The sequence below is a fragment of the Onychomys torridus genome, chromosome 18, assembly GCF_903995425.1.
Source record: "Onychomys torridus chromosome 18, mOncTor1.1, whole genome shotgun sequence".
In the NCBI taxonomy this organism is placed as follows: domain Eukaryota; kingdom Metazoa; phylum Chordata; class Mammalia; order Rodentia; family Cricetidae; genus Onychomys; species Onychomys torridus.
In genome coordinates, this window is record NC_050460.1 from 60,935,839 (window position 1) to 60,948,624 (window position 12,786).

A 12,786-nucleotide genomic window follows, 5' to 3' on the forward strand; every position below is an offset into this window, starting at 1 on the left:
CTTAGAAAAGTGTAGAGCTTTGCTCAGTCAGCCTGTGCATTGGTTGAACTCTGTCCCCTTGCCTCTCCGATCTCAGAATGTGACTATATGGGGAGATGGGATATTATGGGGGCTGCCTAAGGTAAAGTTATGTCAGTTATAATCCACAGAGGGGCAGCTTTGTGAAACCCAGGAAGATGCTGCCTTCTTCCTGCTGAGGAGGGGCCTTACAAGGAACTGGCCCTGCGGACACCTTGATCTTGTACTTTCAACCTCCAGAAGTCTGAAAGGACACATGAGTGCTGTCAAAGCTTGGGCCTGTGGTCCTTGTCCTGGCAACCATAGTAAGCTAACTCGGGCAGCTAATATACTTGCAGAAGAGCTCGATTCTTTCAAGACCTGCTTTGAGGTTCTGCTAGAATGGGCCTGGAGCACCCCCACTCTAGAATTGGCCAGTCAGTTCCTATGGTGTGCCTCTGCGTCGCTAACTCATTCTTGGGTGGCTCATAGACTTCTTCCTCAGGCAGGCTAGAGTCCACGAGATTCCAGACTATAAGAACCACAGTGCATGTTCAGTTCAGCCCCCTGGCCACCGTTCCTTCCTCAATATCCCATTTGTCTGGCCTTCATGTCAAGGCAGTTAAGGATTTGACTAAGAACTCAGGTGACCCTCATTCACATTCTGGAGCTGCATTTTCTCCCTTCTTGTACCTAGCTACACTGGTTCTGGCCCGAGCCTGGTAGCTCCTAGTTCTCACATCTCTGCAACTTAACTAGAGAACTGTGCCAAGCTTGGTCTCCCCACCTCCAGGAAGAAAACGGGGCAGTGGGGGATTTGCCTGGTTGCTCCTCTCTCATGCATCCCTGTCATTTGACAGTGTTTTAGAATCCAGTACTGGAGAGGTTGGTCTGGATCTCTTTCTATGCCTGGCTAGTCCCCAAGGGGCTCCCATTTGTTAATACTCCTGAATGGATAGGCACCATCACCCTCAAGGTGTGTGTGTGTGGTGGTGGGATTGGGACGGGGGAGAAGGTGAAGAGTAGATGTGAGAAGAACCACATCCCTGCAGAGTATTAGCTGCTCTAAGAGAATGCATGGAAGGCTTGTATAACCAAGTTCTAGAGTGGGTGTGAACCCCAAGGTAGGAGGCAGCCAGGAGCCCCTGGTGGTGTTGGAGGGTGGTGATGTGAGCCCTGTGGAAGCCAGGCTGTAGGAGAAGGGGTGCAGATAGGGGAAGATCTGAGCGGTTATGGATTAGAGGGTTAGGATTTAGGAAGCAGCTGCTGTGGCAAGCCACATAGAAAGAGCTAGAAGTGAGAGCGTACTGAATAGAAGACACCTGTGTCTGGTCCTTGTTGAGTCCAGGTTCTAAGTGAGAGAGCAGGGAAGTCCTAGAGTCCAGGAGAAGATACAGAAGACACAGAGCTGGGCAGCCATGAGTCTGGATGTGATATGCAGTAAGTACTGAAGCCATTTGAGATGGCACCAAGCCTTGATCAATGACCTTGGGAATGAGTCTGTGATGCAGGAGGCAGGTCAGGGGACCCCAGTGGGGCAGGTGCAATAGATGTGGTACAGCTCAGAGCCTGCATCCCACAGTATCCACCAACTTTTGTACAGGTAGAAAGTGAAGTTTTGAGATCATCCTGAGCCTCTGTGTTGGGACCATGGTCTATGGCTATCTACTGTTGTACCCTTAAGGCTCCCCATCAAAACTGATGCAGTGGTTATCTGTAGGGCACAGGCTTCTACAGGGGAGTTGAGGGGTGCTCCAGGGGAGCAGCAGAGTAGGGTGAGTGTCTCTTCAGGGGACTTCAGAAGAACCCCTGGCAGGGCAGGGGGAGTTGGGTTAGGACATGGACCAGAGAGGAGAAAGGGACGAGAATGTTTGAGATAAGGGGTGCTGGATAAGCTCGTAAATTTCATGATTGTCCTGGTTTGCTGCCAAAAGAAACTTGGACAGAAAAGGGATTATTTGACTTACACAGCTCTATATCACAGTCAGTCACTGAGGGGAGTCAGGGCAGGACCTCCAAGCAGGAACCTGGAAGCCGGAACTAAAGCAGAGACCGCGTAGAAACGCTGCGTACTGCCTTGCTCCCCATGGCTTGCTCAGCTTACTTTCTTATAGAAGCAGGACCACGGTTTCCTCTTACCAGATGACCTTGACTTGTGTCAAACAGAACGACAAACACCTCACAAGAGAGTGACAGCGTGGCTGGGGTGTGCTGCAGAGAAATGGACTCCTGCTAGGTACTCAGGACTGAGTGGGAGACTCAGGTGAGGCACTGAGGACTCAGGTCTCCCATAGAGCCTGGGATGAGGCCAAGGCTTTCAGATTCTGTGTCCCGGTCACCCACAGCTAGGTGCATCCCTTCAGCCCCAAGGAACACACACACAGTCCCTCTCTCCTCTCCTACTTCGTCGTTTCTCGTTTGAGTTCCCATGAACCTCTGGCTTTGGTTCTCTGTGTCCAATTTACAAAGCCCTTCTCCAGGGCATTTCACTGAGGTCATCTCAGTTCTGGGCACGATCTGAGGGAATGCTAAGTATCCCTGTGGGACAAAGAATGTCCAGTTTCGGGGGTGATAAAGACTGCCTGTCCCAGTTGCTCCTTTGGGCCCTGTCATCTGATCTCTGTGGACACAGTCCTTAACGCCGGCAGGGAACAAGATGAGGCAGGGTGCACCCTTCATCAGGGGTACAAACTAGGTACCCTAAAGGTGTCTCCCACAGTCCTGTGAGATCCCCAAGCCCAAAAGGCTCTTGTATGGAATGTCCTTCTCTGTGCTGTTCATTTCCCATATAGCCTCACTACAAATAATTTTTTTAAAAAAATCAGACATCAAAATGAGAGCCACAAACTTAATCGGGGTAACACATGGCTAATCCCTTCCTGGGAGTAACCCTGAGAGAGCCCGGCTCCAGCTGCACACGTGGCCTATTCCCCACGTCAGTAGCCTGGCTTCCTGCCACGGGCAGGGGGCAGCTATGCTTATGGAGGCCAGCCTGACCCAGCCTGGGAGTCTAGTGTGACTGCACTCTCAGGATTTTCTCCCACCTCCTCCAGGCCTCCACGTGGAACTCTGTCAGCTCCGCAGCACACAGGATCCAGAGGGCTGGGGCCACTGGTAGAGGGTGGTTATCAGAGCCATTGAGCAAACAGACAGGAGCCAATAAAACCCCAGCCAGTGGGCACTGGGCATTCTGCAGGCTGTCCAGGCACAGCAGAGTAGACATGGGACCTCGAGGTGCCCCTCTCCTGGCAGTGGTTCTTGTCTTGGGGCTGTATGCTCTGGTGGAGGGCGAGAAACCTTGTGAGTAAAAGTCCAGGGGCCACCCCTCGGGTGGGAGGTGAAACCTGTTTGAGGCCCCATGAGTGGTGGGCTGTGGGTCACCCATCCCCTGTGCTAGGTGGGGTTTTTCTAGATGTTCCCTCAAAGGACAAAGTCAGGGTGACAGCTTGCAAGGAGGTAGACAGCACCCTGCAGTCTGGGTGCTGTTGTGTGGGGCTCGACCAGTGATTCTTCTTCAGAAGGACCATGGCCACAGGTGTCAGCCTGGTTAGGAGGACAGCAGGGCCTGCTGCCCTGGGCCCATCTTGCTCACTTTCTACCTTGATCTCTGCCCAGGTCCACAGGGCCATCATCTTTACAGAAGGTTTGTGTGGCCTTGTTTCTTGTTTTTAAACAAATGAAACTGTTTCTATAAAATCCTGTGGTTTCCTCAGGAGGAAGCCAGACAGCTCTAACATGGGCAAAATAAGACTCCATGTCACTCCTTGGGACATGGGATTTTGGAAGGTCCCTGAGGGCCCAGAGCAGGTTGAGGCAGGCCTATGGCACCTGGGACAGGGTCCACCATGGATGGATCTATCCACAGCTCCCTGCCAGTGCTCGAGGATGACACCACATAACAGAAAGAACTGTGGTTTCCCGGGCATCACCAGCAACCAGTGCTTCGATCTCGGATGTTGCTTTGACTCCAGCATCGGTGGGGTCCCCTGGTGTTTCCACCCACTCCCAAACCAAGGTAAACTTTGGAGATCTGGGACCTCCTTCCAGCTGTCAGCTTAGGACTGGGCCCTGGGCAAGGTCAGAGCAAGTATTGGAAGCCTGGCTGTCTAGAGCTGGCCCAGGCTTATGAAAAGGAAGCCTTAGTGTCTCCTCTAGACCTCCCCCGCCATCCCCATACCCTGTATCTACACCTGCCTGTGAGCAGACTTAATTGTTTTCCCCCAGATTTAAAACCATAATTCCAAAGCTTCTTTGGAAAGGAAATAGAGCCATCGGGGAGGATGGCTTCACCACCCTTGCAAATAGACTTCGGATGTTAAGAAGGGTGTTGAGGCTACTGGCAACTTTTTTTGGAATGTGTTTCAAGCCAGGGCAAACTGTGAATACAGTGTGCACAAGGGTAGCTGTGTGTGCGTGTCCACCGCAGGCATGGACTTGACGTTGGGGCACACTCATGATAGGGAATTTTCTCCCCCGGGGTTCAGTGTACTTTAAAGGAAAACTGGCTAGGTGGGTGGCCATATGCTAGGTCCTTTTCACGATCAGGGTCTTCAAGTCTCCCCTGGGCTTGGTACAGTGGGCTACTCACATTTCACAGAGCTGAATACTGAGTCCAGAAAGGGTGATATGGTTTTTCCCAAGGTTCTGGTGCTGCAAATATTCCCACCTGTGCTGACTTCTCTAGACTAGTGTCCTCCTGTGGGAAGCACACCCAGTCCCTACCTATTACTGTGCTGAGAGACATCAACCCAAGGAGCTCCATGGGACACCCTGAGGCTGCAACTCCAATGTCTCTGGGAAGATGGGACTGGTGGCCCTCAATGAGTGGCTAGTCTGACAGAGTCTTGTATGTTGCTCCCCACCATGACCAGAATCGGAGCAGTGTGTCATGGAAGTGTCAGCCCGAAAGAATTGTGGGTACCCGGGCATCAGCCCCGAGGAGTGCGCTGCTCGAAAATGCTGCTTCTCCAACCTGATCTTTGAGGTGCCCTGGTGTTTTTACCCACAGTCTGTGGAAGGTAAATGGTTATAGGTGGGGTCCCACCTGGGACCTGGCATGAGCTGCTCCCATCCCCTCCCATCTGCTGAGGGCCCCTCCTGTGTGTGTGTGTGTGTGTGTGTGTGTGTGTGTGTGTGTGTGTACATTGACAGGTGTGTGGAAGCTGGAGTTTGATATGGGATGTCTCCCTTAGCCCCTCTCCACCAGGTCCCTCTTTGAACTTAGAGTTCACTGATTGGGTAGGCTGGCTGGACAGTGAGCTCCAGGGGTCTGCCTACGTCCACCCCAACCCACTCCCAACACGAAGGTTATAGACATGTCCCACCACACCTGCCTTTTTATGTGGGTTCCACTCCCAACACGAAGGTTATAGACATGACTACCACACCTGCCTTTTTATGTGGATTCTGGGGATCAGGTGTGTGCAGCAGGTGTTTTACTGATTGAGCTACCCTCCGGTGGTTTGCTGTGTGACTACACGCACTGGTCAGCAGGTTCCCCTGGGAAGTTTCCAGAGTTTGGGGAGAACAGGCCCTCAGAGAATGCCGAGGCTTGGGTGCCACCCTCTCCCATTCTGTCCTTCCTTGACACCTGTTACTTATGAGCCGGCCACCCTTCTGAGCACAGGCACTCGTGGCTCCTTGGCATGTTTACCAACCACCCTGCTTTTCCACCTCCAGACTGTCATTACTGAGAGGTACTGCTGCCCAGCCGCTGGTTCCCTGGGAGCTGCAAGCCAGAAGAAAAAGGTCTCAACCGGACTCCATCAATTTCTGAGTTTTCATAAACCATCCTGACTCTCTACAGTGGCCAGAGACGACATTTTTCCTAGTAAAGAAAACCTTTGAAACCTGGCAAATTTTATTTTGGTTTCATTGAGGCAGATGGATGATGGCAGTGTGTGTGTGTGTGTGTGTGTGTGTGTGTGTGTGTGTGTGTGTGATGGCAGTGTGTGTGTGTGTGTTTGTGCTTGGGTGTGACTACGTGGTGTGTACATGAGTATATGCACAAGTGTGTGAATATGTGCCTGTTTGTGAATACATTGGTGTGTGTGTGTGTGTGTGTGTGTGTGTGTGTGTGTGTGTGTGTGTGTGCAGTGAGCAACAGTGTATGAATGTGTACATGTACACACGTGTAAGAGGTACAGTTTCAACACCCTTTCATCCCCTCTGGGAGCAGTAAGCCACTGGACACTTCTAGGCCACTCCAGCAATGACAGTGTTCTGCATATGTGGACTTCAGAACCCAGCATCTCTATGGTTCTGTACACTCAGTTCTCTTTAAAGAATTCAATGGACTCTGACTTCTGACCTGAGAGGAGTAACACAGGATTTCTGATCACGATCCCCCAAACCCGTCACTTTTACCAAATGCTCCACAAGCTACTCACTTTTGACATGGGTCCGTGTCTACTGGTTGCCTCCCCTTCCTGGTGTGAATAAGAGCAGGGAGGGCCTGGAGCACGGGCCTGCTCCCTGAACGGTGTTCCTTGGCCTAAGAGCGTCCTTCATAACACGCTCCAGTGGAAGTTACTGAAAGAGGAAACAGTATTCCAATGCAGCAGCTCTGGGCAGGGAGGCTCCAGCTTAACCTCTCCTCACAGCATGGGCTAAAGCAATCGTTCTAAACCTGTGGGTCGTGACCTCACTGACAAACGCCTATCTCCCAAAATATTCACAGTATGGTTCATAACAGTAGCAAAATTACAGTTATGAAGTAGCATCGACATGACTTCATGGTTGGGGGTCAGCACGACATGAAGAACTGTATCAAAGGGTCCCAGCATCAGGGAGCTTGAGGACCACTGCTCTAAGTAAGGGCTGTCGATGGTATTCAGCTGGCGCCAGGAGGGTGCCGTGATGGCGTAAGATTGGCTTCTGAGAAATTTTTCATCTCCTCTCCTTTCCCCAGCCCAAGGCAACTGGTTAGTACCACCCAGTGGCCTGCTTCTTCTGCATGGGGTAATCCTAAGGCCTGACCCACTGGTTTGCCCCGCTCCAACCCACCTCCTTCTAGGGAAACACTAGAGAAATGATTGCTCCATTTTCAGAGCCCTCATACTTAGCTGTGTGGCCATCCAAGAGCAGTGTGATAGTTTGCTTTTCTGTTGCTATGAGAAAACACTAGCCAAAAACAACTTGGGAGGAAAGGGTTTATTTGGCTTATATATTCCTATAATGGTCCATTTATGAAAGGAAGTCAGGACAGGAACTCAAACAGGACAGGAACCTGGAGGCAGGAGCTGATGCAGAGGCCATGGAGGGGTGCTGCTTACTGGCTCCTCCTGGCTTGCTCAGCCTGCTTCCTTGTATACCCCAGGACCATCTGCCCAGGTGTGGTGGCACCCACACCGAGCCGGGTCCCCCCAACACCAATCACCAATCAAGAAATGCCCCACAAGCTCGCCCACAGGCCAATCTGGTAGAGACATCTTGTCAGTTGACCTTCTTCTGCCAAAATGACCCTAGCCTGTGTCAGGTTGACAAAACACAGCACAGCTGTCTTTGTCGGTCACAGGCTTGGCGTGTGCTCAGTCTCTCATAAATCTTTCTTACCCACACTATGCCTTAGCTGACTGTGTGGCATCTTGCAGACTTCAGCTTGTTCAACCCCTGCTTTCTCCAGAGGTCCACCACCAGGCTCCTCCTGGCTCTGGAGCAATGGTGACTCCTGATAAAAAAAACAAAACAAAACAAAAACCAGCCTCTCTTTCCCCCTTAACCCCACCCCTCAAATGTTCTCCTCTTCCTCATGTCTCTTTCCCCCTAAGATCCCTCAGTGGCTTCTGCCTTCACAGGCATCCACTGTGCCCACAGTCGCGTGGGGTTCCTCTGAGAAGCCCAAAAGACAGGGCCTGGTGGGAGGGTCCTGCAGCCGTCAATCTTGCAAGAAGCAGATGGACAAGGGATTTGGGAGCCTCCATTTATCCGCCCTGGCTCTGTGGGTGGGTCTTGGACTTGCCCATGTCTCCTTGGTCATAGCCCCCTTTGCCCTTCAATACTGTAAGCTGTCACCCTTCCCACCCACCCTCAATTCCTCCAACTCCCCTCCCTAGACCCCCCTGCACCCCCTACCACCACCCCTACCCCGTGCCTGTGGAAACAACCCTGGGAGGGTGTCCCAGCTGTCCACAGGATAGCTTCGGCTTCCAGGTTAGTCAAATAGATTGGGGAAAGGAGAATCCTGTTGCTCCACAGCCCTGCTGGAAGGGGCACATCCCAAACCCTCTGGCTCTCCCTGAGGCTCTGAGGACAGGACACACAGTCCTCAGTCACCACTGCCAGGTTTCACCCAAAGGCTCATGGCCAGTAGCTCCCATATTTATTTTTTTGCTCAGCATTCAGTTATTGTTTGATATCCCTGCAGCGCAATAAAAAATGTGCTGAAGAAGGAAGGGCCATTTCATTTCTCCAGCGTCCTGGCTGGTATTGCCCACTCGGCAGCCTCTGTTCTCTGGTGCCCTCTGCTGGCCGACACAGGGAGCAGTCTGCCTCCAAACTTCTCAGTAGCCAACCAGCTGCCAACCACCCTGTCAGGCAGTTAACCAACCCAGTGCCTTTTCACTAGTGGGACTCATAAGGGTAATAATAGTTATACCATAGACTTTTATTGAAATCAGATGTATTGATGAGTGAGTGGTGTGCATTAAAATTTGAATAAGTAGTCAGGAGGTGGTGGTGGTGGCGGTGGCGGCGCACGTCTTTAATCCCAGCACTGGGGAGGCAGAGGCAGGTGGATCTCTGAGTTCGAGCCCAGCCTGGTCTACAGATCAAGTTCCAGGACAGCAGGGGCTACATAGAGAAACCCTGTCTCAAAAAACAAAACTAATTAAAAAAAGGTAGCAAATTCAGCAAGTCTGACAAATGCACACAATTGTGTAAATATTATTTTAGTCAAGCATAGACTATCATTTTGCCGTCCCCTCCTCCCCCCCCCAAGGAGAGCCCTGTGTCTACGGCCTGCCCCTCCAAGAACCAGGTAGTAAATTTTCTTTCTCCCTGGCTCCACCTCTTTTAGAGTTTCCTGGAGGTGTGTCCTGCAGCCAGTGAGTGCGCTTTCTCATAGATCCCCCACCTTCCCTGCATGTGAGGACGCTTCATTCTTTCCTGTCACCGAGCAGAACTCCACGGTGATGTGTTTGGATGAGCTCTGAGTCGTGTCCAGATCTTAGTTATGAAGGAAGCTGCCAGGAGCCTCTGGGCCCAAGTCTTTGGACTGACTCTGGTAATTGATCTCTGGGATAAACACCCACCATTTTGATGGGTCTGTTGAACTTTATAAGACAATTGAGGTCGTACCACTCTCCAGCCCACCAGCAATGGGTGAGGGGACCGGATGCTCTCTGTGTTCATCCAGCCCTGGCATTATCAGTGCGTGTGATTGGACAGCCCCCTTTTGTTGTAACTTTTCTCAGTTAACAAATGGTGTTGGGCATCTCTCGGGCTTATGTTTTAAGTTGTTTTTTTTTTTTTTTTTTTTTTTTTTTTTTTAAATAATAGCCTCTGGCAAAGTGTCTGTCTAGATAGTTCATTTTTACGTTCTTAACATTAAAAAAAATGATTTTTATTTTGTCATGCACATACCAACGGCAGGTACGTGGAGTTCAAGGGGAGTTGGTTCTCTCTCCTACCATCATGTGAGTCCTGGGATTGAACTCAGGTCCTCAGGCTGGGCAGCAAATGCCTTTTCCCACTAAGCTATCTTGCCAGTGCCAGCTTATATGTTTTTAATCATGTGCTTTGTCTTTTTGCTGTTTGTGTTTTTATATCCCACCTAGAACTCCTCTAGCAGAGCCCAGGGCGGTGGGCCACCCTGTAATCTTTGCCCTTGAGAGGCTGAGGGCGGGCGGTGGCTGCGAGGGTGAAGCCTGCCTTGGCTGCACAATTCCAGGCCAGGCCAGGTTTACACCCAACAAACAAACAAGTCCCCTATCACTGTGTGGCGAGCAGATATCTTCTTCTGGTCCATGACTCATCCTTTTGTTTATTTTGGCAGTCTCTGGCAAAGAGTAAATCCTTCTAATTTTGATGAAATCCAGGTGTGTGTGTGTGTGTGTGTGTGTGTGTGTGTGTGTGTGTGTGTGTGATTCACTCTCTGCGTCCTGTCTAAAAACATCTGTCTAACCCAAGGCACAAACACTTCCTGTTACATCTTCTTCTGGGGGATCCATGTCCTCAATGGCCACATCTCCTGTGTGACACCTCTTAGGGAGATCTGTGGGTTTTTCTGTCATTTCCTCCGGGGCAGCCACTGCAGTGTGAGGACTGCTTGGTGTGTGAAGGTTCAGGATTCTCAGACACTCTAAGCATGGAGACCCCGACGGGCCTGCTCCTCAGAACTGCTTGCCTGGCATCCTTCAGCCTATGGCTCTGCTGGGACAGTCGTGTGGAGATGTTGTCTTCTGAGGGATTTATCCTTCTCACCCAATTTTTTTTTCAGGTTTACTTACTATCATTGTATGTGTGTGTGGTCACATGTGCCATGGCATGTGCCCAGAGGTCAGAGGGCAAGTCTGTGGAGCCGGGTCTCTTCTTCCATCTTACACAGGGATCCCAGGGATCAAACTCAGACTGCCCAGCTTGAGTGGTAAAGGCCTTTATCCCTTGAGTCATCTTGCTGGCCCACCGCTCTATTAAAATGTCAATATTTCCTGGTTTTGTCAAGCCTGATCATAAAGTGACTATAACATTTCCATTTTATAGAGTTTACTGTTTTCTTTGTGAACAAACACACCATTACATGCTGGGAATGTAAGAGGTTGTGTTAGTTCAGGATTAGAGTTTGATATGCATAACCATAGGCTCAGCTTCCTGATTACACTCCGTAAATATGTTATGTAAATATATTTTGTCCACTTAGCTTCTCTTATCTCAGTGGTGTTTTCTCTGCCGATGTGCTTTTGGACCATTTCTATCCCAACCCCATCATTCCTGGATTACTGGACAGATGTCTGGTGTTGTCATACCTTGGCTGTAGATGGTCACATACAATGTCCTTCTTTGTCATGTCCCATACTGCGGTTACCTGGCTTCTGCTTTGTCTGATATTCACATCGCAGCCCCTGCTCCGAGCTCTGAGGCCTGGGAGCTAAATCACCTCTGGTTATTGGATGTTTTAAAAACCTGGCTTGGTAACCCACTAAATGTTGTTTAATCAGCGTGCCTCTGGCAGAGCAGAGAGGGAATGGATTGCTGGTCAGGAAACACACAAGACCCAGTGAGGAGGAGAATGACAAAGAGCAACCCTCATGGTAGTAAAACAGCAGAGGCGCCTAGGATTTTCCAACAGGCCAGTTCTCCGGCAAATTGACTCAAAACTCGTCTACAGCGTAGCAAAGTGTCTCCAAAAAGAAAAATAGGATCCTGATAGAAATTACATTTTTGATGAAATGCCTCACCACTCTTTTCGTTCCATTTTATGCCACGTCACAAGTCCCTGTGTGTGACTTTAGGTGATTTCTGCAAGGGTTTGAAGGTCTTTTGTGGGAGGAGTGTTAGGTCAGGAAGGGTGGGCACCCCTGGCTCCTCATGCTCCACAACCTTATCACCCAGACACCTCCTAATGACCCATGAGTTACTTATCAGCTCTCTGCTTTATAGCTCCATTGTTTACCATGTCCCTGGGCACACAAGAGAATCAGTGAGCATCTAAATAGCCCTCATAGCAGCAGAGGGGGCTGTATGGCCTGCCGCTGCTTTCCTAGGCTCTGTCAAGACAGAGTGGCAAGCAACTGTACAGCCTTGGAGACAATTTTCTAATCCCCTGGGAGCCCCATGGCTGTCCAGACTCAGGCAATCACTGATGACTAATGCCTTTACAGTACAGCGCTAGGGCACACACTTCCAATGTGTGTGCTGTGGGCCAGGGCATCAATTACCTAAGCTTATTCATTCTGCTCACTGTACCCCCTGCAAAGGCTACCCTCTGTCTTGAGGGTCACTGAGGTGAGCAGGGGGCAGCTCCACCTTCCCCTAGAAGAAGAGGCTCAGGAGAGAGACTCAAGGACACCTGAGGCCAAAGCTCTGCCCAGGGAAGGAAGTCGCTGTGGTATGAAGGGTGGGCCTTGGTCAGCACAATGGGGCAAGTCTAACTGGCCCCATGGTTAGTACCGGTGAGGTTGGCTATATGAGATGGCCATAACCATATGAGTGGCAGCGGCATGAGGCTGTCCCACACATCCTACCACCATTATGTTTTGTCTGGTTATATGGAGCCACGTGGCCTTGTAAACCCCCAAGTCCAATAAGTCCTTCAGCCTTTTAAGTCGGAGGTTCTCAACCTGTGGGTCTTGACGCCTCTACTGACCTTTTCACAGAGGTCACCTAAGACCACCAGAAAACACAGGTATCTCTATTACAGTTCATAACAGGAGCAAAATTACAGTTCAAGTCATGAAGTAGCAATGAAAATAATTGTATGGTTGGGGGGTCACCACAACATGAGGAACTGTATTCAAGGGTCACAGCACTGGGAAGGTTGAGAAGTGTTATTTTAAGTTGTTTTAAGTATTTAGACCCATTGATGACCCAGGAACTAAACAGATTTCTTTGCTTTTCCACCCCTCTCAAAGGAGGACATGAGTCTCCCTTTGCGGGGAGACCCTTCTTGTAGACCCAACCGCCTGTTTCACTCATGGAGTTGTTGTTGTTGTTTTTTTCTGTGACGTCTTCTGTAAATATGAAATTACAATATTAGCATCTAGTGAGACTTCTCCTGCCTTCCTCCTGTCAATCATCACGACCACCATCTTCTTCCTCCTTTTCTTCCTTTTCCTCCTCCTCCTTTTTCAA

The 12,786-nt window shown here is 50.3% G+C and overlaps 2 protein-coding genes across 2 annotated transcripts in view; both read left to right on the forward strand.

Annotated features, from left to right (window-relative positions):
• Tff1 (trefoil factor 1) overlaps positions 1 to 3,115 on the forward strand; it is a 35,396-nt gene extending 32,281 nt beyond the window's left edge. Inside the window, exon 3 of the mRNA XM_036167175.1 lies at positions 3,051 to 3,115. Coding sequence (XP_036023068.1) covers positions 3,051 to 3,115 — 65 coding nt within the window. The remainder of the gene's footprint in view (positions 1 to 3,050) is intronic.
• A 75-nt stretch (positions 3,116 to 3,190) lies between these two features.
• Tff2 (trefoil factor 2) lies at positions 3,191 to 5,837 on the forward strand. The gene is made up of 4 exons (XM_036167127.1): positions 3,191 to 3,297; positions 3,863 to 4,012; positions 4,869 to 5,015; positions 5,677 to 5,837. The coding sequence occupies exons 1-4, from the start codon at positions 3,219 to 3,221 to the stop codon at positions 5,688 to 5,690; spliced, it is 390 nt and encodes a 129-aa protein (XP_036023020.1). The 5' UTR covers positions 3,191 to 3,218; the 3' UTR covers positions 5,691 to 5,837.
• Positions 5,838 to 12,786: the final 6,949 nt, after the last annotated feature.